The 27,183-nt window shown below is 42.0% G+C and overlaps 1 protein-coding gene across 2 annotated transcripts in view; it reads right to left on the bottom strand.

The window, feature by feature from the left end:
• Positions 1 to 27,183, bottom strand: part of LOC148524015 (unconventional myosin-X-like) — a 138,167-nt gene that overhangs the window by 66,620 nt on the left and 44,364 nt on the right. For both annotated transcript variants that reach the window (XM_088472279.1, XM_088472278.1), the window contains 8 exons: positions 19,026 to 19,184; positions 18,198 to 18,385; positions 13,185 to 13,313; positions 10,453 to 10,577; positions 5,558 to 5,571; positions 5,350 to 5,434; positions 3,641 to 3,744; positions 1,802 to 1,931 (listed from right to left, as the gene is read on the bottom strand). In XM_088472279.1, coding sequence (XP_088328405.1) covers positions 1,802 to 1,931; positions 3,641 to 3,744; positions 5,350 to 5,434; positions 5,558 to 5,571; positions 10,453 to 10,577; positions 13,185 to 13,313; positions 18,198 to 18,385; positions 19,026 to 19,184 — 934 coding nt within the window. The remainder of the gene's footprint in view (positions 1 to 1,801; positions 1,932 to 3,640; positions 3,745 to 5,349; positions 5,435 to 5,557; positions 5,572 to 10,452; positions 10,578 to 13,184; positions 13,314 to 18,197; positions 18,386 to 19,025; positions 19,185 to 27,183) is intronic.

A 27,183-nucleotide genomic window follows, 5' to 3' on the forward strand; every position in this document is an offset into this window, starting at 1 on the left:
AAGTGTAGGGAAAAAAGCAGCATATCAGGGAATGTCATCAGTCACCATATGCAAGATGAGGACACAATGGTCAGATGGGGCTCTAATAACATGCAGGAAATTGAGACACTAATAAATATTTGATTCATTTATTTGATATATTTTAATATCCGGAGAATCTCTGAATATTCTACACCAGTTTATCAGAGATAAATGCAATTCTAATTATTTTCCCACAATGGTGCCTAGTGTAATTATAAAGATACAATGTTCAAGCATAGCAGTAGGGGGCAAAGTACACAGGAAAATGTCATATCCCTCCCCCTGTGTTGCTTTGCAAGACAGACGAAAAGGATAAAATGCCATTGTATATAAATAAATGTGATTTAGGCTGTACAGAGAAAGCATGGAGGCCCTTTGTCTGGCATATTTGTATTCTCTTGGTTATCTTCAAGCTTCAAATGTTCTAAATGCATATACATATTCTAAAGACTAATAATTTGTATGACAAGCTATAAACCTCTTATGTTTACAATGTTATAAATACATTTCAGTCAAAGCACATTTTATAGTGTGTGCAAGAATGTTACAGAAACTGTGGATGTAATAACAATGCAGGGGACATATACACAGAACATACATGGTGTGACAGGATCACCAGAGATGGCGATAGTGAGCCATGGATTCTGTGTGGGGCTGGAGGGATCTGCCCACACAGGGTAGTTAAACTAAGTTTTGCCACACATAGGGACTGCCTTGTGGAGAGAGAGTCCAGGTGTGGGCTAATGAGAAGGCAGACCAGTCAGGCTGCCGTTGGAGACCGTATAAGTGGGACTGTGGCAGCCAGAGAGCCCAGTGAAGCTAAGCTAAGCCATTGGGGGCCTGAGCCCAGACCTGTAGGAGGCAGGAAGGACCACAAACCTCTCAGACTGTGTGACGTGAAAGCAGCTAAGCTGCAGGGTAAGGTAGCTAGTGTCCATACCTGCAGAAGGCAGGGAGGACCACGAGAGAAACTTTGTGTGAAAGCCAGGCCAGAGCCTGTGATAGACTCTGCAGGTAGCAGAGAAACACTTTATTTGCAGACTAGCGGCCCAAGGTTAATCGTGGGTGAAGAAGTGAGTCAGTGCCTGAATGGGGCTAGGTATTTGTTATTATTGTTTCCAGGTTTATGCTGACAGTAAAGCACTTTTATTTTATTTATAACCTGAAATGCTATGTGTGGACCCTGATTCAAGCACCTAACACCGTACCACTGACACTCTACCAAGTTAAATACTGTGTTATCACAATGGGGATAATGCACTTCCTATTGTAAATTACATGGATAATTGTGCTTCTGAGACAATATAAAGCGCAAAACTTTAAACTGTGGGCCTCATTTATCAACGAGTTTTATCACTCACAACGAGTGATGCAACTTGCTGCATATGATAAATGGGTCTCCAGCCAATGACAGTTGGGAGCTGATTGGCATGAGCACCATCTATCACATGCAGCGAGTTTTATTACTCGTTGTGAATGATAAAACTCGTTGATAAATGAGGCCCTGAGTGTTTTTATACTGGTCTGAAGCCACTTCTTTTTCAAAATTACATTTTTATTTTAAAATCTACGATATAACCAGATACTGAAGCCACTTCTAATATCCTTATCAATTTACAGGGGTTGATGCATTACTACTTATAATCCACAGATTATAAGCAACAGTTACAGTATTTACCAGTGGTTATACATATATTATATATGTAAGTCTTTATATTAAAAGTAATGTATTAGTAAGACCACACACACACTAACAATTGTAACTCAGGAAGTCAGTTACCTGCTTTAGTGGTAATTTGAGCGCCCCCTGCTGTCATGAACTCCAGATTCCCCAGCTGCAGAGTGCCAGATAGCAGCTTCCACACCTCCCGGATTTCCTCATCGCTGAAATCCATCACTTGCAGGGCTGTCTGTGAACAGAGAACAGCACAGACAGAGATCAGACCCATCCAAAATAAAGTCTACATAACCTGGCTTAGAGGGACACTGAACTTCAATAATTTTTAACTTCATGAATATTTGACAACACTGAAAAGGACATTAATCATGGCTCTGAGATTTGGGTACAGGCAAAATAAATTTATAGTATGAAATCTAAAAAACCCAAATAAAAGAATATGTTTAGGTTAGTAAAAACAAATTAATAGAATGGCACGATCTTTTTTTGTATCTATAAGCACAAATAAAAAGAGGATTTGCATATAATTTTTCAGATAATACCTCGTTATTCAAGCTTGAAATACACACTGGGTGCACATTGCATAAAGAAATTAAAAGATTCCTTTATGTGTTTATACACCACCTGCTATATGTGAGTGGGGTACGCTACACAGAATCATTCATTAGTATTGACATATGTGATCTTATACGTATCTGCGTTGTACAGATTCTTATTTTTGTTTGTTTGTATATGTTTTTTTTCCCATATCATGAACCATCTTCCATATTTTAAGTGGTTGCATCAAAAGACACCTATGCCCGGCCCATAAAAAAGTCTAAGTATTATTTATATGTTTATATATGTATTGATAATCAGCATCCACTTTCTGTTCTAAAATTCGTTTGAAAAAGTAGTGCGTACGCACCTTAAAGGGGCACATCCACTGGACGATCTACTCCCTGTCCAATCTCTAAACGATTTTCCCTTGAAATTTTATCTTTCAGTCTGAATGATTTGCAAACGATCTTTAATAGATCAAGTGAAATTGACCTGCATGTTCAGTTGACTGACAAGACGATCAAACGACCAGCGGGAGCGCGCATCGCTGATCGTTAACGACCAAACACTGCACGATTTAAAAACTTATTTTAAACGATTGAATGATAACGACGTCGTTATCGTTCTTTTTTTTAATTCAATAGTTTTTATTTGTTTTCAAGAAAAAACATTAACAAACATTAATAAAAAAAATAAAAAAAAATTTTTTATACATTACAGTAAACAGTCTATGTGTGGTCATTTACATTATATATCCAATAAAATAAATCAATCAGGACATATTACACTACGGGTTCTCGTTCAGGACATATACTCTAGATACAAATTGTTTAGCGAGAATGAAGCATTTACACAACTTCTTTATGCAGATATATATCCCTGTTCACATATATATCACCTTGCCGACGTCGTTATCGTTCAATCGCCTGCTAAAATCGTGTAGTGGATGCCCCCCTTTACTCTCAAAGCTGCCAACTATTCTGACACTGTAGAAAGCAGTTACACATAAATGTTGCAGGGAACCTGTGGCTTAAGTGCCAGCTATTAGAGAGCAACAATGAAATGCAAATCAAGCCAATTTAAGGCATAGGTAGAGAAATGTGATGGAAAATTGTTTAGAGCAGAGTTTCACAAACTCCGTCATTACAGCCCAGGTTTCAAGGATTGCCATGCTTGAGTCCAGATGGTTAAATCAAATTGACTGAGATACTAACTAAGTTACCTGTGCCCAAGCATAGATATATCCTTAAAACCTGGACTGTCTGTAATGCAGAGTTTAGGAACCTCTGGTATAATGACCTAATTTAGATCACCAGCTCTCATTTCTGCCTCCATGACTTGATCAAGTACAGAAATATTGGAAACACATGGAATAGTTGGGATCTATGTTACTGGACTCACCACAACTTTGTCATACATGTCTTTATCATTGAGCCCTTCAGCGGTCACACAGCCAGAGGTACGGAGATACTGATAAGAGTGAGGATCCGAGAGGGAGAGAGCTTCTATAAGACAAAGGAAATAAGGATTCCAATCATTAAGCAACCTTTATTAATGTTGTAATTGTCTGTTATTCACATTACTACACAGTATTGTTTCTTCTGTCTCAGTTTACAATGTAATTTGTGGCTAAGAAACAAGAAAAATCAGAATCGATTTTTATCCACAATTTTTGGTTTAATTTTTAGCTTAAGCCTGAGGCTCCCAAACTGGGTGCCGCGGGGCACTTGCAAGGGTGCCACGGGTTGGTGGTCCAGGACTAAACATCCGATCGGATCCCTCCCAGCATGCCCTGTGGCTGCAGCGTCACTCTGCGCATGCGCAGATGGACTCCCGAGTCATAAACCCAAAAATTCAGGGTGCAGCACTGATCGCAAAGGACAGCTCTTATCGGAAGAGCAGTCCTTTGTGGTACTGATCATATATGTTAATGCATATGCGAACAGTAGGGATGCAATGTCTGGCGGGATGTACTGCACAATGTTAGTACATCCCGCCCTAAGAAACTTATAGCCTAGGTGACCCGTGAAAAAATGCTGATACTCTAGGGCGCCATGATTTAAGAAAGTTTGGAACCACTGGTTTAGGCAAGCTAGGTGCACACCGGTCTTTACATATATGCTTATATTATTTTACTTCTTAGGTTTGTTGTTCCATAGGTTTCAAGTAAATATTTTGGGTCCCTTATGTTTGCACTATACACTATCTCACTTTAGACAGGATGAATGAAGCCTTGAAGATGGATACAATTGAGTAGTTGCCCAAAGCAACCAATCATCTTCTGTCAATTAAAAGACTATACTAGATACCTGACAGTTAGAAGCTCTCTCTCTCCCAAGACTCGATACTGTACATATCCCCATTTATCTTCATCCGATACTTATGTACAGTATATATGTAGTATAACCAAACTATTTAGTATAACCAAACTAGCAAGGGCATACAGTGTTAACCCATAACAACCCGATATCCACCATTATATCTATATAAAATCTCCATCAAGTGTAGTCAGGCTAATGAAACCTGGTTGCTATGGGTTACAGCACATCATGAGATAAGGGATGGAGGTAAAAAGGTCAGAAACATTCAAATATACTAAAGTGTTAATAGGAGGTTGCCAAGCTATTTTTTTTAGAATAGAGGGATTACAAAACCAGGGGGCATCTTTTGAAGTTGGAGGGTGGAAGACTAAAGGTGCATACACACAACGATTTTTTGAACGATTAAAGATATAGTTTATCGTTCAATCGTTGAAAAAATCGTTCACTTTCTGAGTTAAAACGATGAATGATTATCGTTCATTCGCGTTCACGTTTGTAGTTTAGTCAGACTGACCAACTCAATGATTTTCAGTAAGGGAATATGCAAAAATAGTTTTTAGTTAAAAAAAAATCGTTCATTACATTTAGTAAATGAACGATTTTAGTAAACGATTTTCGTTCATTTTTCCCATGAAAAAAATAACGAAAAGTTTACCAAAATCGTTCATTTACTAAATCGTTGTGTGTGTATGCAGCTTGAGAGGTAACATAAGGAAAACATTTTATTGAATGGGTGATAGATCCTCTGAATGAAACAAGTATTTAGTAAATAATGCCGAAAGACTTTACCTCTGTCTTCCATGCTGGCGCCTGCGAGCAGAGCGTAGAATATATGATAGTTCCTTTCTCCTGGGCTCTGTCGTGTCACCCTGGTCTAGAAGGGGAAACAATACACCTCCGGGGTTACAGCCGCTCAGCAACTTCCCTGATATAAGTGACTATGCCCAAACAGATATATTAATATGTGCATTTTAAACAGAGTATCACCAAAACTTACCTTCTCCAACAAGTCTGGTTGCCCATCAGTTAAGGACTATAACAGCAACTTAAAAAGTTTCTTATAACCTAGATACAACCCTGTTTGTTTTCAGCACCTGCTGAACATTGCATCTCCTTAATCTCTTAGCTGGTACATTACCAGAGTAAGACTCCAGAGGGCAGTCACACGCTGGTCTACAATAAAATCTGCTCATTCAGAAAACAAGGCTGACTTTATACAGTAGAATAAAAAGTATACTAGGAAAGAACTGAATTGGAGAGTTTACTGGATTTATGCATTTCTAGTTAATCGAAAATCATTTACAGTAGAAGAATAGATGGAAATATATGCCCTATCCTATTGCCTGATTTTCTTTCTGAAATAAAATACTGACCTTCTCACTACCGAATACGAAGATTTAGTAAATCAAAAAATGACTTTAATTATAGATAGGGGCGTCGGAACAATTTTATGTTGGCGGGGGCAACATAAAATTGTCCCCCACTCCCATTCCCTCTCTCTTGCCTGAGCGGCGGCTGCATACGGTCAGGGGCCATGCTTTATAGCAATAGGCCGCACAGCCCCTGCACCGCATGGAGGAGGAGGTGTAATGTGCTGTGTTTTAACTTAAAGACTGCACATTACACCTCCTCACCTTCAAATGTTTGGGGGGGGGGGGGGAGGCGAGCCACCCCCTTGCCCCCCCCCCCCATTCCGACGCCCATTATTATAGATCACCATCTTCCTCGGTTCATTAAGCATGTAGCATTGTTATCTGTCAGCGTTGAAGTCATGGATTTAATCACACCAGGGCGCTGGTTACGTTTAATACCAATATTTTATGTGTATGTTTCCCTACCACCAGTTATTCCAGACCTTACATGGGCCTCCCTGGATTAGCACAACTAAACTGCTTCAGATCATCAGTAAACTTGTTCAGAATATGAAGTAAACTAATTAAACACATAAAACTGCTGCTTCTTACTACTGCGATGCTTTAGTAAACTGTATGGGTGTAGTAGGTATTACCGCCGGCCGCAAGTACCGCTAACCCAATTCCCTACCGTAACCCTCCCTTAGGGGTGCCTAACCCTAACCTCCCCCCCAAGTGCCTAACCCTAACCCCCCCCCTTCCCCGCAGCCTAAACCTAAGTCTCCCCCCCCCCCCCCCCCCCCCCAAGTGCCTAACCGTAACTCCCCCCCCTTTCCCTAGCCTAACCCTCCCGCTGGGGTGCCTAACCCCAAGTCCCCCTAGGAGCCCTAAAACCTAACCCTCCCTCCCGCGGCTGTCCTTCGTTTGGTATGCCGGACATCGGGCTCCCGGCGTAGGTTTAATGACAGGCGTCGGGATTTCGACGCCTGTCATTAATACCTTGCCATGATTAGACAGTCGGGAAGCCTGCGGTCGGCATTTAGACGGTCGGCTTCCTGACTAAATCCCAACTGTATGATGTCTGCTCATTTGTTCTCTGATTGGCTTACTGACCTGAGACACCACCCCCAAGTTTTCTTCCCACCTTTTTACACAGCAGCTGCTGCTGTGCCAATGTGACAGCTTCTGAGCCAAATGGTGCCTCCATCACAGTCCCCACCACTGCTGTTGGAGAGGAGACTTGTCTGCAGAGGACTCAAACATGCTTACATGGTAATGCCAACAGCCGGCGGCACCGACCACCTTACACACACTTCCTGCCACCGCTGGAAAAAGACATAACTGCTGACTGCAAATATCCTAACAGCCGGTGGCGCTGACGCCTCCCACACCAGTCCCTGGCGCTGCTGGAGAGGAGACATATCTGCAGAGGACTCTCTGGTCTCCTCCAGCAATGGCAGAGACTGTGCGGAAGGCATCAGCGCCACTGACTGTTAGCATTATCTGAGAGCATGTCTGCGGTGCGGGCCCTCTGCAGACATGTCTCCTCTATCCTCCAGACAGTCAGGACACTGAAAAGTGTTAAATTAGGAAGGAATAAGAAGATACAGAAAACTTACATTAGTAGGTAACCATTTACTAAAGCAAATCATTAGTAAGAGGCAGCAGTTTAAGTGTTAAATTAGTTTATGTGCTGAACAAGTTTACCGATGTTCTGCAGCAGTTTAGTTAAGCTAACCTAAGGGGACCCATGTCCTGAACTTGAAACATCAAGTACTCTTCACATCTTAGATTGTAAGCTCATATGGGCAGTGCCATCTTTAATTTGTGTTTCATATTATTGTATTAAGATCCCTTCAATGTATATGTTGCTTAAAATAATATTTATTAAACTGTAATTAACATTCTAAAACATTATAAAGACTGTTTTTTAAGAAGGTTAACATGTGTAGATTTGTGTAGGGTTAATTACACAGGTTCGGTAAAAGTTATTGCATAAATATTATTCACATGACTGACAATATAGGACTGGAACAAGTTTCTCTTCCTCATTAGCACTTCCTCAGCACACAAGTAAAGACACCTTTCTCTTCTGTATCTAGAAGTAGTTACTATCTTTATATAAAGGCAGGTATTATTTGTGATTGGCTTTGGGTTGGCACTATCACATGGGTAGTTTTGTTAAAACTGGGCACCAATCCACTTAGGCTCAATTGCTATAATCCTCTGTAATATACTAACATTTCCTACTAAGTGTTTTATTGTGTAGTGCAACAAACTGGAGTACTCATTCAATAGCACTAAATAAAAGGATATGTCTACTTTACTAAAAGCTCTTAGAAAGTGCAAAATGCCAAATACAAGTTCTTACCTACCGGACTGCTCCAGAATTACAGATACTTATTGGTAGCTGTAACAATCTTTGCTATGGATTTTCTGTACACTACCAGAGGGTAGGTAGTGAAAAATTCAGACCACAGCTCTGCCTCCAAAGGAGTTTAGATACACTGGTAAATGCTTATACTGATTTAAAGTCCCAGCATGAATAGCTAGTCTCGTTGGGACAGTGCAATCCTATAACCAGTTGGGAAAACCAGAGTCTGTACCCCCCCACCCTGCACAGAGGTAGAGCAGCCAGGTGAAAGGTGTGTGTTACTTGTGTACTCTTCCGGAATGTCCAGGAGGACTCCCAGCAGAGTAGGCCACCCTCCTGGAACTCGCTTCACTTGTGTTGCTGCACAGCAAGGGGTGATGGGGTTGTGTTGATGCACAGCAAGGGGTGATGGGGTTGTGTTGATGCAAAAATCGTGTCATTGTGACTCCCAGCCTTGTAGACCTCTGGAAAGGGGGGGGTGTTCAATAAAATAGGCAAGTATGATCAGGGCTTACATGTGGTTTGAGTGGCAAACAGCTACCTGTAACACCAGTATGCAGCTGCTTTTTACTTTCCTACATTTCCTAGTGTCATAAAAAGTATTTCTAAGTTTTCTTCTGTAAAGTGGACATATGCTTTCACCCAGTGGCGTTTCTAACCACGGGATAGCTGGGCAGTCTCCTGGAGCCCAGCCCTGCCTGAACTTACCACCATCGTATGGTTGGCTGTCGAGGAAAACCCCGCCCTCCACCCTCCTGCTGGCGTTATTGGCTAAACGCTCAGAGGGAGGGAAGGCTGGGAAGCGGTAGTGCAGAAAGGGATGCTTGGCCTCGACCCTGCTTTCACCAGGAGTGAATGATTGCTTGTGGCCCTGAGTGGGGAATCATACTTTGTACTATGGGCCTGATTCAGACCCGCTCGCGAGCGCACAGCGCTCGCAAGTGGGTCGATGGTCCCCCACTGCGCATGCGCACGCTGGAGCCGGCTCCGGCGAGCACATGTGCGAGACCCGGCCAGCGACGGGCGCTCCGTCGCTATGGGTCTTGCACCAAAGCGGGGCAGCTGTCGATTGTGATTGACAGCTTGCCCCGTTTTGGAGGCAGGTAGGGGGCGTGGCTGGCCAAACGGAGGCGTTCCCAAAGGAACGCCTGCCGTTTGGGGGCGGCCCCACTGACATCACGAGTGATGTTAGTGGGTGAGCTTCCGGCTCTATTAGAGCCGAAAGCTCACTGGGGCTTGCTGGAACGAGACCCTACCACAAGGGTCTCGTCGCAAGCCCTGATGGTCGTGACCATCACCTGGCCGCTCGCTAAACCTGTGTGTGGTCACCCACAGCTTAGCGAGTGGCCAGGAGGCAGTCTTTAAAAAAAAAAACAGGGACGCCCTGATTCAGAGCGAGCGCTCTCAAAGAGCGTCCGGCTCTGAATCAGGCCCTATATTCAAAAGCCATTACGTACTGAAGAAGAAATCATCAGCCACAACTTGAAGTACCGGGGTCGTTACTCAAATTAATTGTTTTGAGACTAAAATACTGTGCCCGTTTCTGAAAACAATCAATTTATAACATTTTGGGTAACGAGCTCTCTATTAAGTATCATCAACTTACAGAGTGGACTTACGAAGGTGGAATGACAAATCCCCCTTCTCTTGAATCGGCAACTGTTACTAATAAAAGTTATTTTAGATACCCCTTGATTTATCAAAAAAATTTTTATATATATTATATACATACACACACAATCTCTGTTTATATGTACATATAATAAAGTCTCCTCTGAGCTACACAGTGAAGGCAGTAATTAGGTGACATGGACCAATATTCAGCCTATTCACTAATAACTTCACTGAGGCACAAGGCACTTCGTGCCTCAGTCGCATCATCTTTTACTAGTAAACTAGAAAAGTCTGCCTCCACTGCGAGTAAAAGCGATGGGTGCACTTTAATTATCTGATACCACAGCTATCGAGAGTATTGCTGTGCTCTATAGGGAACAAGTTCTATGATCTACTTGTCTGTTTTTTTTGGAAAGTGAAAATTACATTTACGGTTTCTCAGCATGTGAGAGTAACAAATGATTTCAGTTCCTTTGATCTCTACGTGGCCATACACCATTTATATTGAATATAGCACGAAACCCACAACCGCATTCCCAGTCAGAAGGATACAGTCCACCACTCGGCCCCCTTGTATGTGGCCCTGTTGCGAGAAGTGAAGCTGGACAAATTTCCCAAAGCGACTGGAGTTGTTATTGTAGACAGTCTTAGCATTTCCAAAAGCTTCAAGGATTGGGCTGCAGAAAAATCATTCAGATTACAATGGAGACAGAAGATGGGTGGAGGGGGAGAGACAGACTCATGCGGTTAACAGAGAGCTAAACTATGACTTACAGTACATATGTACAAGCAGGGTCACTGCGCGTTTATATACAAACTCACATTGAATGAGTCTATTGCTTATATAAGTATATACACAGTCGTGTTCCGTGCACGGAATGTTTGTATACTGTATGTCACATGTCAAGAAATAATAACAAGCGGAATAATGTATACTTCCGTACGGCGATCATACGCAGGGTGAACAGCCAATGACGTAATTTTTGCATGTTTCAATTATCCCCGCATTCAATTACAAAGACTTCGCCGGTGCGAAAAGTCTTTGTAAAAAAACGGGGATAACTTTTCACCATGTTTTACATGGCGAAAAAAAGGGCAGAATTGGGGTTTAGGGGTACATATATATAAATAATATTACAGCTCAAAAATAGCAAAATTGATTCCAGAGGGGTTCCATTAAATGCGGCAGGTGTTTTCTTCATTGCAGGAGTAGCGACAGGTGCATTTTTGCAGAATTTTGAAATATAATTTTAGGGACTTAAAAATTAGCTTACCCCCATTTTCATGTACCCCAAATTTGATAGATATTTTTACAAAAAGAAAATTAACTATTCCTAAATGCTATTGTACACCACCACTTCTTCATAGCCGTAAATATGCACCTATTAGAAACCTCGACTTCCTACAGCAGGTAAAAAATTGGGGTACCCATAGTGATCCCCCTTGTCTAGACATCTTTAAAGGGGGGCACTGGATTATTTCCCGAAAATTCCCGTCTTTTGGTGATCCTTAACTTTCCGCCGGATCACGTTTTTGTTGATTTCTAATTGAATACGGGGATAAAGTGGGCACGTGCCCGATATTTTATCCCCGGAAAACCTGCGATGTGGAGCGAAAAGTCCAGCACGGACTTTTCGCTCCAAATTAAATACTCCCCTATATTGGAAAATACAGAGGAGGAAAGGGATCTAGAAGTCACCATTTTAGATGACTTAAAGGTAGGCAAGCAATGCACCAAAGCATTGAGGAAGGCAAGTCAGATGCTTGGTTGCATAGGGAGAGGAATCAGTAGCAGGAAAAAAGAAGTATTAATGCCCCTGTATAGGTTTGTAACGGCCTCAAGTAGGGTTTACAACTACACACTATGGGGCCAGATTCAGATTTGGGAGCAAAGCAAACTAATTATGCAATTGCAAGATCCGGTCTTCTGCAGCAGCGGTGTGTGTAAGTATTGTGTGTGTGTGTGTGTGTGTGTGTGTGTGTGTGTGTGTGTGTGTGTGTGTGTGTGTGTGTAAGTATTGTGTGTGTGTGTGTAAGTATTGTGTGTGTGTGTATTAGTATGTGTGAGTGTCTTGTGACCCCCCCCCCCATCCCAGCAGCAGGGAGAACTACATTTCCCAGCAACCAACTCACCTCCCAGCAGCCCCCTCGCCTCCCAGCAGCCCCCTCGCCAGTGCAAATATGAGAGATGACCGGGAGCCGCAGAGACCTGTGAGTATGTCTTTTTTTTTCTGGCACTGCGAGGTTTTCCAAGCAGAGAACCACACGTGCATTTTAACTAATTGGATACCACTAATATCGGGAGCGTGCATATCCGCGTTAATTCAAAATTGGGTGTGAGGTCTGCAAGGTTTTTGCTGTTCATACCTCGCTCCCAAATGAATATGCTCCTAAATTGGAGTGGAAACATAAAGCGGCCCAGTATATGTGAGCCACACACAACAGCAGTCAGTATTTACCCTGCATAAAAAAATGTAAATGAATTTGCAACATAATTTGTCCAGGTGCAAAGTTACTTCATTTTTTTGCACTGCACCCAACTCAGAAGCAGCCCCTATGCGAGTAGTCTCGCTCTTACTGTAACTGATTCTCACACACACAATGGCTGTCATCCTTTCACCAGAGGTGCTAATGGGGGGAATCAAAGACAATTTCTTACTAACAATTAGATGCCATTGATGAGACATTCTTTGTAATGTTGTTAACAAGATGCTTCTGTTATTTTTCCTCTCTCTTTTCTTTCCCAACAGATGCTGGACTGTGGGATAGACGCCGACAGAAAGGAAGGAAGGCAATTAGAAGCCTGCAAGTGTCCTATGTGTAATGTGTCCAATCCCCTGGCTCTCTGTAATGCTGCGATAATTGGGCATCAGAACCAATAATGGTACCTGTGACGCCCAAAAATGATGCAACAGAAGTATAATAGGATCAATACTGGCCATGTTGTGATATTTGGTAAGAAGATATCATCTGCTATTATCTGTGCAGTCATCTTCTGACCACTATAACGGGTCCTAATGAGGCATGTGTGGCGTAAGTAGTCTGATACAGTTCAATGCAAGTGCAAAAATTTCTTCGGATTGGTCCATTGGGAAAAAGCTGAGACAATGGAATTATTTCTGCAGCTTAAGACATCAGTAAGTAAATATATTTAAAATATCATACAAGCTATATTGGCGTGGCCAAGATGTCTGGGATTGCCTGCCAACAGACACTAGCAAATGTAAATCAATAGTTTAGTGCCCTCACAAAAACACGTGTAAAAACAGCCCCATAGCTCAGACCTGCTTTCCATGATGGCTTCCTCCACGTGTGTCTGATTGCCACCTCCTCCTGCGCAGTTCTGACTCATCACTGACAGGAATTTTAGTAGCAATTTTGTGCTTTCCGTTTTGCCGGCCCCACTCTCTCCACTGCAAAAGGACAAAAAAAGATTTCAGGACAACCACCAGTGCGGAGGTTTATGTCAGTGCAATAATTGGGACAGCTTTTAAAGTTAATACTTAAATTATAGTACAAACAGGAATACAGCAGCTATTTTAGCCTGAACGAAACACAAACATTAAAAAGGAGGTTAACACTTTACAACTGATTTTTAACTATGCTACTCTCAAAAAGCTTTGTATGGCTAATAACTACTCCTATAAAAAGAGCAGTTAGTATGGGGTACTGTACAGAGACCACAATGATGGACGATTACCTTGCTTTAGCTATCAGCACCACATTCTCGTGATAAAAGGGGAGCAAGGATGAAATGATAAGTTTAGGTGGGGTGTATGTATAATACTACAAATGCTGGGAAGATCTGCGACTATGCAGACAACATACCCAACCTGCAAATGTTAGAGAGCAGTGTGCTCTGGCACAGTCTCCTCTCTCTGCTATACATGCTGGGTACTAAGACCCAGAGAGTCAGTGGCCGCGCGACCTCCAAACTAGTGATGTCACCGCTAGCGCATCTTCACTGTGTAGAGTGTCACAGTACTTAGCTCCTGAGGTGAGAGACCTAAATGCTACTGTTAACCCCTGCAATACCGCTACTCTTCTTAGCGCTGATGCGACAGTGTCACCACTGTTGCCCTGTTGATATCAATAAACCCAGTATCCTGGTTAAGTACTCTTTGTGTGGCCTAACTGTCACTTTCACATTCCGCCTGACACCCAGGGGGAATTCAATTGTCTTCAACATCGGCAGCAGTATCATGTGCCCAACAGCAGCTATTAAATCGTTCCTGCCGACAGGCGCATTAGCAAGATTTCTGCTCACTGCCTCCTGAGGTGGCGAGCAGAAATAGTCAAAACTTCTGGTTTTGAGAGCGCTAACTAGGACTTTAGATGGATTTATTTGCTTTACACGGCTAAACCCGAATCTATAGTATTTGGGCTCAACATGCACAAAAAAAAATAACTAACTAAAAAACAACTGTATATTGCCCTGTCAGTTTAGACAGGGATAAGGCGTGATCAGGCACGCAAAGACAATTGGATCCCCCCCCTGATAAATGGACAGAGAGCTGGGAAGCTAAAAGGTCCACAGATTAACAAGATCAGAAATTGTATCATTTTAGAAATCCTTATACATTTCAAAATATGATCTTTTAAAAAATGTCCTGCACCATTACAACATTTAATATATAATATTATAACATAATATATTATAATATAATTATGGTAGGTAATTATTTAGTGGTTTTTACAACACTCCCCAACACTTATTCAGGAGGTTTGTTTTATAGATTTTTTTTTTTGTCCTTTAAAGAGACTTCCAGTTCTGAATAAAAGAAAGTCTGGTCTGCACAGAAAAAAATATTTCCCCCAAAGAGCCCATAATGGAAATGCTCTTGAAACTTTCAAGCTGCAAATATTTGTGAATATTAAAAAAAACAAAAAAAAAAACAAATGCGCTTTTACAAATTTTTGTTCTACACTACAAAAAAAAATACAACTTTCATTTATTATACAGATATCAAACAAATCTGGCATTAAATTACTGAACCACATGAAAAACAGTTGAAATAAGCTTGGGAAGTTCTTTATTAGCACCTGGGAACATATGGCAACATCAGATGTTACAGGAAACTGATGCAACTGTGTAACTTCCTTATGGGAATGTAGTAATTTCACTTACATCACAGGTCACAATGCATACCTTCTTAGTAACATGTACATATCTTTCCTTGTCTCATAGTATCTCCCAATTCAACCCCTCTGCTCTACGCAAGATAAGCATCTTTCATTCACACTCCTTGCCTGCTCCTATTCCTGGATACAGGACTTTTCAGGGCAGCACCACAATGTCCTCCCATACACAAGACTTTCTTCTAGCCTACAAACCTCCATGTCAGGGACGGGGAACCTCAGGCCCGGGGGCCGTATAAGGCCCGCGGAATAATTTGGTCTGGCCCTCAGAGCTTTTTTCTGCTAGCTTCAACTGGCTAGCAGGGTGCCTAGAATGGCACCCTACAGCCAGAATCGCAGCAGATGCTTCAGATGGTCACACCGCTGCCCTTACAGCTCGCCGGAGCATCCTCAGAATGCTCTGGGCATTACTGTAATCACCGGTGATTGCGGCCCCACCCTGTGTGATGTCACACGGAGGGGGCGTGGCCTGCACCGGGCCCGCAAATAATGTTATATATATATCAAAATGGCCCCCACCCCTGCTCCATGTGTTCTCTGAAAACTCACCTCTTCAGGTAGCCCAAACCAATTGCCAACCACCTCCCTAACTCTCGAGACTTTTCTACCTTATTACAACCACTCTAGAGGAGCACAGAGATGGGGCAGGGCGCAGGTACAAATTACCCAGCATTAGCCTCTATAATATTCCGATATTATAGAGGAAGAGTAACCACACAGCTCCCATGATGCAGAAACCATTTCCTCCATTGCACCATAAATACATATTGTTCCCCCAGTACCCAACCCCTATTTTCTTCGCGACCTGGCTGGTCTACATAATTTTCCTTAAATGAAATTTATTCTCCTGATATACCAAAAAAAAAAAACCTGACCTCCAACTAAATCACACAGTCTCGCTAAGCACTTTTAACCATTGCAATCTGGCTGAACCAATATCCAATACGTGCCACTTAACACCATGTATCAAACTGCTATTTCCCTACAGATTGTAAACTACCATGCAAGTCCCTACCCAGTTTTGTCATATTACTGTGATCATCCCAAATTGTAAAGTGGTAAGGGAGATGGAGAGATAGTAGAATCAATGGTTTCCTGGTACCTCTGGACATGGTCAGATAAAGAAGTACATAGTTTTGCAGTGAGGTAGGGAGCAGGGTGACCTAAATATCAAATATTAACTCAACAGATGGCTCAGAAACTCCACCAATATCACATTTGGAATTTAGAGGACTTGTAATTTTAGTTTGGAGGGTAAGGGGGGAAATTAGACGCGAAAAAGCGAAAAACTTAAAGTCGAGTGTTTTGATGCGATATTTTTGCATTTTTTATCTATGCGCACTCCCGTTTTCGCTCTCTTATTACAAAAGACGTGAAAACATATTCGCATGAAAGCGGATTATGGAGTAACCATCGAAAAGTACAGGTAAAATTTGGGGAAATCTGTCTGTACCCCTTAGGTAACTGACATAGGTAATCATTTTAGAAGTGTATTAGTGGCCCTAATTAAAGTATTTGGGCTTCTTAAATTGTATCATTTCGCTATTTCATGCATATTTCATGTGTGGAAAAATGCTAAAAAGAATTTTTTTGGGGAGAAAATAAATGCTGCAGTTAAATTAGGGGTACATTAAAATGGGTGCAAGTATATTTTTGAGTCAAAAAAGTGCACTTTGAAAAAATATAAAAAAATACACCTGGTGCAGCCACATGCAATGTTTAAAACACGTTTCATCCATACAACCCCCCCCTCAATATACCAGACCCACTACTTTAAACTGATTTTCCAACACTTTTTTTACCCCAAAATTCACGTTATTGGCCAAATCAAGGTAATTAAAATATAAAATTTTTGCCCACTGTATCATTAGGGGGAGTGTCCAATGGGTTCTGAACAAAGGGCCTGATTCAGAGCCACTCGTAAGCGGCAGCTCGTTCGCTCCGAGCGATGTTTGCCCAACTGCGCATGCGTACGGATCGTTATACGCATGCGCGAACCAGTGTGGCCGAAATTCATGTGCTCACAAAATAGCGAATGCCTGCTAATTTGAGTGACAGAATGAGGCGTATGTGGGTGGTAACAGGGGAAGGTGCTTGAAAACGGGGAGTGGAGATCCGATCGCAGGCGTGCTTAAAGGTCAAAACTGGCGTTTTATGGGTGTGCATATTTAAAACAGCAGCGTCACTGACCACGTCACTGGGTTTTTTTTAAGCCAGAACTGCTCGCAAAATTGTGGTAGCAAAAACCAACCACAAGAATAGCGAGCAGCTCATACCCTGTTCGATATACTCGATTAATCTAATAAATAGCGGACATGACGTAGGATGCGAGCGGCCAGGGGGCGTAGTTTCCCAAAAAACGAACGCAAGTTTTGTACACTCGTTCAGACCTAGAGGCGTGAACAGACCGCAAACAGCGAACGGTTCAATTGAATAGCCACCCCTATTTTCAGGACGAGCGAGCGCCAATTGCGTCCGGCTCTGAATCAGGCCCAAAGTCCCCACATTTTTAAACAAAAATAGGGATTTTACACAACTTTTCACCTGCTCTGAGATGGTGAAAACAGTTTGCCCGTTTTTGTCTATGGAGTTTTCGCACATGCGAAAACTTTTGCAGTAGGATTGCAAGGTAAGCATTTTTTGTGCAAAATGTTCGCACCTGTAAAAAGTTTTCCCAAAACTGTGGCTTTTCGCGGCTAATTGAATCCGACCCTAAAGGCACACATCCACTAGACTATTAAATTGAGAGATTGAACAATAACAATATCATTAGTTTGGAAAAATGTCTAAAACGACCAGCGATGCGCGCTCCGCTGGTCGTTTAGACATCTATCATGGGGCAAACATGCTGTACAACCTGACGATAACGTCAGGTTCAGTATGTTAGGAGATGATTTATGTGCTACCACTGAACGACTGCTTGTTCAGTGCAGGTACAGCACAGACTGACAAACGACTACACGATTACAATGTCGTAATCGTGCAGTCGTTTTGATGTCTTTTAGTGGATGTGTGCCTTAAGTGTCATAGCAGAGTGAACAGCTTTAAACCAAATCTTGTAGATCCTAATGCGTCCTTGCAGAATTTTAGGATATAATCCTTTAATCTCTTAATGAGCACAGTTTGGAGGTCTCGGTACTGTACATGCTGAAATATACCTGATGAGCACACATTGACTGTCATGTCTCTTCCACAAACAGCTGTAACACTCATTGGCAATGGCAAATATGTGGGGGGGCAGCTCCCCCAGATGATGGCGACTGTATAAATCCACAGCACTCTCATCGTACAATCCAGCAATCTGTTTATAGGGGTTAACCGAAGCCAGGATGGAGCCTATATTGGTCTGTAGAAAGCAAAATACATGTGATCAACTTCAGGAACATCTTCCCATAAACTACACAATATAAAGAGGTGCAGAAATCACACATAAAACATGAAAAGAAAACACCTAGGGGTAAATTTACTAAGATGGGAGTTCTATTTAAGAAATTATGTTGTCCATAGCAACCAAATCAGATCCCAGGTATCTTCTAGAAGGTGCTCGATACATGAGAAGTAGAATCTGATTGGTTGCTATGGGCAACATCACTTCTTAAATAGAACTCCCATCTTAGTAAATTTACCCCTATTTAATAAGTGATGTTGCACATAGCAACCAGTCAGATTCTACTTCTCATTTATCTAGCACCTTCTAGAAGATAATACCTGGAATCTGATTGGTTGCTATTGGCAACATCACTTCTTAATAGAACTCCCATTTTAGTAAATTTACCCCCTAGAGCAATAATGTTTCATCTGCCAGAGATAGAGATTAGTCCTAGTGCTAGGGAAATTGAGAATAGAAAAATAGAATGCGCTTTTACCTTTAAACAGTAGCTTTATAAATAAATGAGCAAGGAGCAGATATTCCTCGGTGTAGCACGCTACCCACATTCATTTAACCCTGTATTGTACAATTATGCAGGTGTCAGCTGGATACTCACATAGATTTTGCCCTGTTGGTAGCGTAGATGAAGATTCAACATGATGGCAGATTCATGCAGGTCTGACAAGAGGGACATGTCCTCCACCCCTTCCCTGTTACTCTCATGCATGGGGAGCACATGATGCCGAGAGAGAGTCGCCCGGGGGTAGGTGAACGCCTGTAAAAAGGGAAGAGAACACTATTCGCTCAAAAACATGTTACCAAGAATAATTTGTGAATGGTCTTTCATAGAGTAACTAGGAGACAATTAATTCCAATAATAGATGCCACTTTATCTTTTCCATATACTATAGAGGACAATGTAAGAGGTGGAATCTGAAATTAACATAACTGCATGACTTCATGCTCATCAGGAAACCCGACTCATGCCACCCCCTGGGCAGTGTGCACATTGCACAGAAATAATGTTATGTGATTGGTGTATTGATCTAATTTCCCGACACACCTTTTTACGGGAAAGCTGCCTTTACAGCTATTAGTCAACAGCTATAAACTTGCAATGACTGACACAAACACTGCCCTGCAAATACACAGACCTAGCTCCTGGTTTTTTATTGCTCCTTTATGTGGCCAAGAATCAGCCTGTTTATAAGGTTATTAAAGAAACCTGTAATCCAAGTTCCTGGATGCAGTGATTTATTACGCAGTAACTCAGTGATTCCCAATCTCATTTCTCAGGGTACCCTAACAGTCCATGTTAGGGTACCCTGGCTGAGCAAAGATAGTTTAAGCAAAATGAATAATGTACTATTTACTGTAAGTCACGTGCTCAAACATAAATAATCAGGACTGTTAGGGTGCCTTGAAGACAGAGTTTGGAAAGCACTGCAGTAACACATAAGAGTATTTTATTGCATCAATTCCTAATCATTGCGCCAGAACATGTGGGTGTCACAATACCAGCTGTAGCTACCCTAAGAACTAACAGGAAATGCATAGATGACAATATTTTAAAATAATTTACAGGGACACTTTAGTGTTGAGCAGATGCATTTCAGGATGTCATTTACAACATGGCTTAGCAGACACTCTTGGACTACAATTCAAATAATATAACCATTTCTGCACATGTTTATAATGTTAATGGGATAAGAATGATTACTGGGAATTGCACCTGGCATACAAAATACCTGGGATTGTACTGTACAACTGTATAAATGAAAACCAGACACTAAAACACAGTAGTGACCATTGACATCTACAGTAATGGGGCAAAGTCTTAGAATAAGTTAGAAAAGAAAAGCTATTTAGATTACATGCAAACTATATTTTAATTAGAAAATAACATTTTATAACCAATTTGTGGCAGTTTTATAATAATCAGATTTAATCATAATTCTGGATTTACATATAACAATACTTAAAATGAATCAAGTCATTTGGTCTCCGCGCAGTTAGAAATATACTGTATAACTTGGAAAACACTGTAGTACTGTACACAGAGAATGTATCCCTGCTGTAGATCTGCATTACGCATACCTGAATGCGATTAGTTCTGACTGCACATTTGGCAATCCACATGCTGTACCACCTGAAAGGACGAATTGGCTGTAGGGAGGTTGGACCACATTCCAGGATCAGTAGGGCCAGCTACAGTACAGCCTAGTTGGCCATTGACCTCACCCACATACGGATTAGGTTGCAAGTCAAAAACAAATCTTATTACATACTGAGCCTACATACACAAACATACCATAAATAAAGTTCTGCTGAGGAATTCTAAAATCTTCCCAAGCATTTTTGACAAGTTTTCCAAACGCAATGTGAAAAAGGCTGCTTAAATATGTTAATACACAACATCCATTTTCATCCATCAGCTGCAATATTTTCTCATTTTTACATCGGCCCACAGAACAGCAAACAAAAGAGCAGTTCTTATGTAAGAGCATTTATTGCAGGGAATAAAGGTCTTCCAGAAGGTGCATGATAGGGGCCCAGTGCAGGGATGAATTATATTTCAAGTAAAACGGTAGAGATCAGAAAACACATGGACAGCCTTTCATTCACTGCTCTGTCAGCTAAAATATATAGTATCTTGATCCGTTCGAGACCGCGGTACCGGGTTCCCGATGGGCATCGGTATTTCGGCGTTGGTATACCAATGTCCAGCATCCCGTCTACCGTCATCTTAACCGCATCCTGACAGATTTTATTTTATTTTTTTTAAAGTGAACTTTACATCATCATGTACCAATCTGAAGGTGACGGTGTGTCGAAAAATGTAACAAAGATTTTACTAATTACTTCTTACACCTAAACCAATCTTTCTTTCATTAAGCACTTGTGTGACTTCTCCCGAGCAGTGGGTGAGGTGACGGAGGTCAGACACAGCAGTTTTGCATAACAACCTTGGACAGTACTGTAGTTTGTTCAGCACTTGGGATGTGCTTATGTGTTAATGCCGCTAACAGATTAGTTAAAATCCCCAAAATCAAGGTTTGTTTGTTTTTCTAAAATCATTTGGGAATCTCTCATTCAGGTCAGGGTCAGACAGCCTGAACCTCATGTAAGTCTCAGCATGACCTAACTCTTAGAAGCTCAAAATTACATTTATTTTCATTCTCAAAATTAAAGAAAAAAAAACAAAATACACTAAATCAAAAGTACTTTCTTTTTGTTGGGGGGGATTTCTCTTCCACTGACTTGGGACCACTATCTGGCTAATTTCACTACGTGTAACACCAGAGGCATTTCACAAGATCATGGAATGCTGTCTGACATTGCACAGACATGCATGCAGTTTGTACACTTGTGTTAACCCTTCAGTGTTATCCTTATGGCCAGAATTCATCTCTTTGAATCCCGCCCTTAGGCCTAGTATTATAAACTGAACACAAGGCATCCATCACAGGCTCAGCTCTGCTTTCTCTCTCAATTCCCTTCACCAAGACAGACACTATCTGCAACAGATCACATTGTGGTGCACAGACTGATTTCATTACACCGTAACCCTTTGTCGTTGCTCTTTTGTTATCGTCTGATTCACATTTAAGGGGAAAAAAACACATCACTAACGTTTTTATTTTTAAACCCCCACAATAATGGAATTTAAAGACCAAGACATAAAAAAATAAAACAGTATTTTAAAATTCAGGAATTAAACTATGCACAGAACCAAGCACGCAATGTTGCCCCACCTAATTCTATTAAATTAATCATTGAAAATAATTAAGCCAGTGGTTACATGTAGATAAATTCTTCTATGACAGAATAAAATAACCAATCATGAGTAAAGTACAGATCCCGCCGCCTGGCACCTGAGCCCATGTGGTCTTCTTACAAATTTGGCCTTGCTGCTGTGTCTTACAACAAGCCGTGTATCCACTTGCCGATTAAACAGAGCGATTGAACGATTACGACATCGTGCATAAATCGGTCAGTATAATGTCGGAAATGACCAGCGATGCTCCCTCCCGCTAGTCATTTCCGACATCAATCATCGCCTGAACATGACAGTCAATCTGCCGATAACGACAGATTGGCCATGTTCGGGGATGAGGGAGGGTGCCTGCCCTGGACTACATATCGTTCAGTGTGGGCACCTACAGGATGAGGAACGACTGAACGATTACGATATTTCACAGGCTGCAGAGCGCCCACTCAGTGTGTAACCAGTACTTAATGTGTATATGTAAGAAACTATACTATATATGCTGTAATAGGTTATAGAGGAGTCAGAATTGCCTTCTCTTACCGAGACAAAATAATCTGCATGCTCAAACTGATTAATAGAGTGGCCTAACACCAGTGACTTGCAGTGAGGTCAATTACCGGGGAGACACACATGGAGATGGGTTTTAGTGCTTTGAGCCTGTCTCACCCCCTACTCACTGTAACTCTTCCCTCACTACACTAAGCTTCAGTATCCATTGATTTTCCTACCTGCATCACTGTCTTCTCTTGCTGCTGCCCCCCCCCACCCCATACTCAGAGGCATGTCTCTATTAGCTCGCTTTCTGTGTAGCTTACCGCCTGTGGTGTGGTGTGGCCCCGCCCCCACCTCTGCAAGCAGTGTCTGACTATACAGAAGCGAGGCTGAGCTGTTGCTGCCTCGTCTCTCTGCAGTCCCAGGGAGCTCCACAAAGCTGGCGAGTAGAACTAAAAAATGATTACAATAACCAAAGAAGATGTTTATAAATAATCTTCTTTCTTTGTATTATTCTAATCACTTTTATATCAAATCTTAGGAGTATGACAGCGCAGCCTCTGTTTACCCTGTCCAACACACTCCTCTGCATACTTCCCACCATTGCGTGTGACTTCTGCGTAGTTACTGAAAGTTCTAGGGAACTGCAAGCTTAAAACACAACCTCATCCACCGCTTAAGTGCTGAACACACTCCTTGATTTTTGCATGATTCTACAGACTCAACAATCTTGCTTTACTCCTAAAGAGTTGCAAAAGTGGGATCACATTAATACTGGAGTGTAACACTGAATAGAGCAATTACAAACAGCAGCTATTTGTTGGGACATGTGAGTTACTGAACCAAAATAATATAGCACAGTTCTGAACTAGTGTGCTAGACACATATCCCTAATATAACACACTAGTTTACTTCATGAATAAATAATACTTGATCACGTTCCATACTTTCCTTCTGGAGGAAGCAGATGAGATATGACAGGGTGAGCAAGCTGTGAAGATGCTAATGCCATGGCAGGGAGAGAAGCATAGGATAGCCCTAATTTAGCCATCAAACACCAAGCCATTCAGTATTCCAAGTGATGGGTGGTGATGACAAAATTTTTTCATCAATGATGTCCCAGCCCACCTTGCAGACAGGCATGTGACCTTTCAGTAGCATTGCCAGTTATCAGAAGCGTATGGAAGGTCTCATCCTAATCAGAGAGTGCCCTGACATAACAGTAGTGGGCAACTATGGGTGAAACAGTCTTATCGCCAACTTTTGCTAATTCTTTAATACTCCCCAGCAGTCAAAACCACTTAATTTATTAAACCGGTCAAAACAGGTCAGAAATTGTCGGGTCTGCAGGAGAGCCCATGGAGTCAGAGGCGATCCATTTTGCAAACGTGTAGAACGTATTTGTTCTTCAAAAACAGAGCAGGTGCACCTGGTCAGCTAAAGCACAGTTTGCTGCGTTCGCATCCCATGCGACCACGTCCGTTAAGTGGTTAAAGGTGATATCTTGCATTACCATCTGATACATAATAAGCAGATGGCACATGTCCCACCACCCTAGTTACGGCCCTGATAAAAACTTCCTAAGATTAACAATAATACATTTTATTTATATAGCGTTTTTCTCCATGCATGCAATACTGATCAGAGTTGCGTTCTAGAACACCACATCGTATCATCTGCGATGCCATCGGCCAGCTAAGTGACCCATGAGGTCACGCAAGCCGGCCGCTGCAGATGCTGAAAAGAGACCAGGAAATCTCCGTGCAGCAGACGGAGTTTCTGGCCTCATCACTCCTCCACAACGGCAGCGACACGCCTCTGTTTTGGGAGATGTAGGCCATCGCCACTCCGAAGCACCAGCAAACTGGTAGATCATAGCGAGATGGAGATATATTTGAAGAGATTTTAGTCATTTTTAGACACTGGATGTGGGTTTGTGTTCATTAACCCCACACAACCACGTCAGGCATGCCCAGGTGGTAAGTCTTACCTTAATGTGCAATGTTAAATCTTCACTCTACCAGCAACGGCTAAAGGTCACAGAGACCATTTCTACAAAATGAATCTTTGTTTGTCTACCAGTGAGGCCATAAATCTACTTATATGACGAAAATCTCCAGCAGTCGCTAAAGATGAGTCACAAACATCAGTTAGTCACTTCCAGTGGATAAATCTGTCAAATGCTGTAACTTTGCTCTACTCAATGAGCCTGCACTGTCCAAGTCCCTTGATCCCAGACACTTCCTGAAGGAAACTCATTATCCCGGACTATTTATGCCTTCTGTTTTGAGCACTATTTAGAAACACATACATGAGAAGCTATAGGAGAGGCCATTGCTGCTTTGTCTATAAAGACCCATTCTATAAAGAGAAAAAAAATCCCAGAAATATAGAGATTGAAGCAATTCCCAAAAGTTGAAAGACAGAATAAGGTGGATGCATTAACCTTGTGTAAATAGAGATGACGATTACAATATACCTACACACTACACTGCAAAGGCATTGGGAAGCCATCAGCAGCGAATCATATCACCAGCTACTACAATGTTATCGACAGCGGTAGCCCTTTGTTGCTTAGGGCAAATTGAGAATACATAGGCCTTCAAACCATTTGATAAATCGTCCCGTTCAATCTTGTATCCCTAGCTCTTCAGGGCTATAAAACAGAGGTTTTTTTAAATAAATTATTCAGAATTATAATTGCAACCTAAACACATCTATGTTTTATGCAATGCTACACTATTTGTGGGGTCCTGTTTGGGGATGGGTACGGGAGGCTGGCACTCGGGATCTCGGCAGTCAGAATCCCGCCGCTTGCATCCCGTTTGTGTTAGAATACCGACACTTTTTGGTCAGTGTTCTAACCCCCCCTCTACCTACCCCTAATCTCCCCCCTAGTGCCGAAACCTAACCTCCCCCTCCACTCACCCTAAACCTAACCTCCCCCCTTAGTGTCTAACACTGTCCCTAGTACCCAACGCTAACCCCTCCCCCTAACCCCGCTACTTAACTTCTGGGGATTCTAACAGGTGTCGGGATTCCGGCGCCGGCATTCTGAGCACCGGAATCCCCACATCCCCATGTTTGTATTATGAAGGGGTTTACATATTCTTATAATGCTATACCCTACTGAAGTTGCCTATAGTCATCACAATGTATATCCAACAAAACAAATAGAGACAACTTAGTTTAAAATCGAATTACTTTATACCAACAAATTATTGCACCCATAGATGGACTGGCAACCATTCAGGTTGGCCTATACCAATGTTGCTGAGTAAAGGATAAAGCATTAGGGCCAAAGCATCCAACAACAATGAAAGTTTAAAAAAGATTAATAAAGGGCAGACAACCGATTTTAGATTACGAACAGGTTTGCTAATAGGAGATACGGTGGCCATATATCTGCGACTGTTTGTCGCGATGCGATGGGAAATGCCGGCGTTTCTGGGTGGAAACGCCGACCTCCCACCATCGATGTTCTGTGATCAGCCGCCGGATCGCAGACATTTGCCATGTTAAATGTTGGTGATTTGATGATCGCGATAATTTTTTGATCGCGATTGTCAAATCGGCAAAATCCAACATATTGGATTTCTGCAATCCCGCGATGCCGGGTTGCAGCATCGCGGGATCATGACAATCCATCGCAGATGGATGGGGCCCAATGCTCTGCAAAATGTGCATCTATTAATGTTCTAATGGGCCTCATCCACCTGCGATGGATTGCCGCGATCCCGCGATGCTGCAACCCGGCATCGCAGAAATCCAACATGTTGGATTCTGCCGATTTGACGAACATGATCAAAAAATAATCGTGATCGTTAGATCGCCGACTTTTAACATGGTAAATGTCTGCGATCCAGCGACGGATCGCAGATCATCGATGGTGGGCGATCGGAAGTTTCCAATGGACTATCGGAAATTTCCGATCGCATCCATGCATCGCGACGATCCGTCGCAGATGTACGGCCACCTTTAGGTCATTCGTTCCTAGTGAATTAATCATATATTTAATTGAAAATGGCAGCCTTAATAACGTCACCGGTTCCTAGCTAATTAAATGGCTGCAGTCTCATGAATATTGTTTAGGCCACAAAATAGCTGACTCCACCGCATACAGACGATGGTTGCACTTTAATTGCTAATCAGCAAATTAGTCTTTTTTTTTTTTTTAAATAGGTCTAAGCTGCAAAAGAGGAACTATGAGCCTATTAGTGGAACAAATTTGTAGATTACAGTTTCCAATACCCATCTAAATTAACCCTTTCTTTCTCCTTTGCCAAAATGAGCTGCAATAAGCTTGGAAATAAAAAAAGAAGCGAGGCCTTAGCAACATTCCTGTGCTATACTGACTATGGGCCCGATTCTGAGGCGGAACGTCAAGCGCCTGCAAACGTTCCAAGCAGCCAGATTTGCTAATCTTATGTTACTCAAGTATCCGTACAGCTTCATGTAACAACACACTAGACGATATTTTGAACAGTTGAATGATAACGTTATCGTTCAA

This window comes from Taudactylus pleione, unplaced genomic scaffold, assembly GCF_031769625.1.
Source record: "Taudactylus pleione unplaced genomic scaffold, aTauple2 ptg000122l, whole genome shotgun sequence".
Lineage (NCBI taxonomy): Eukaryota > Metazoa > Chordata > Amphibia > Anura > Myobatrachidae > Taudactylus > Taudactylus pleione.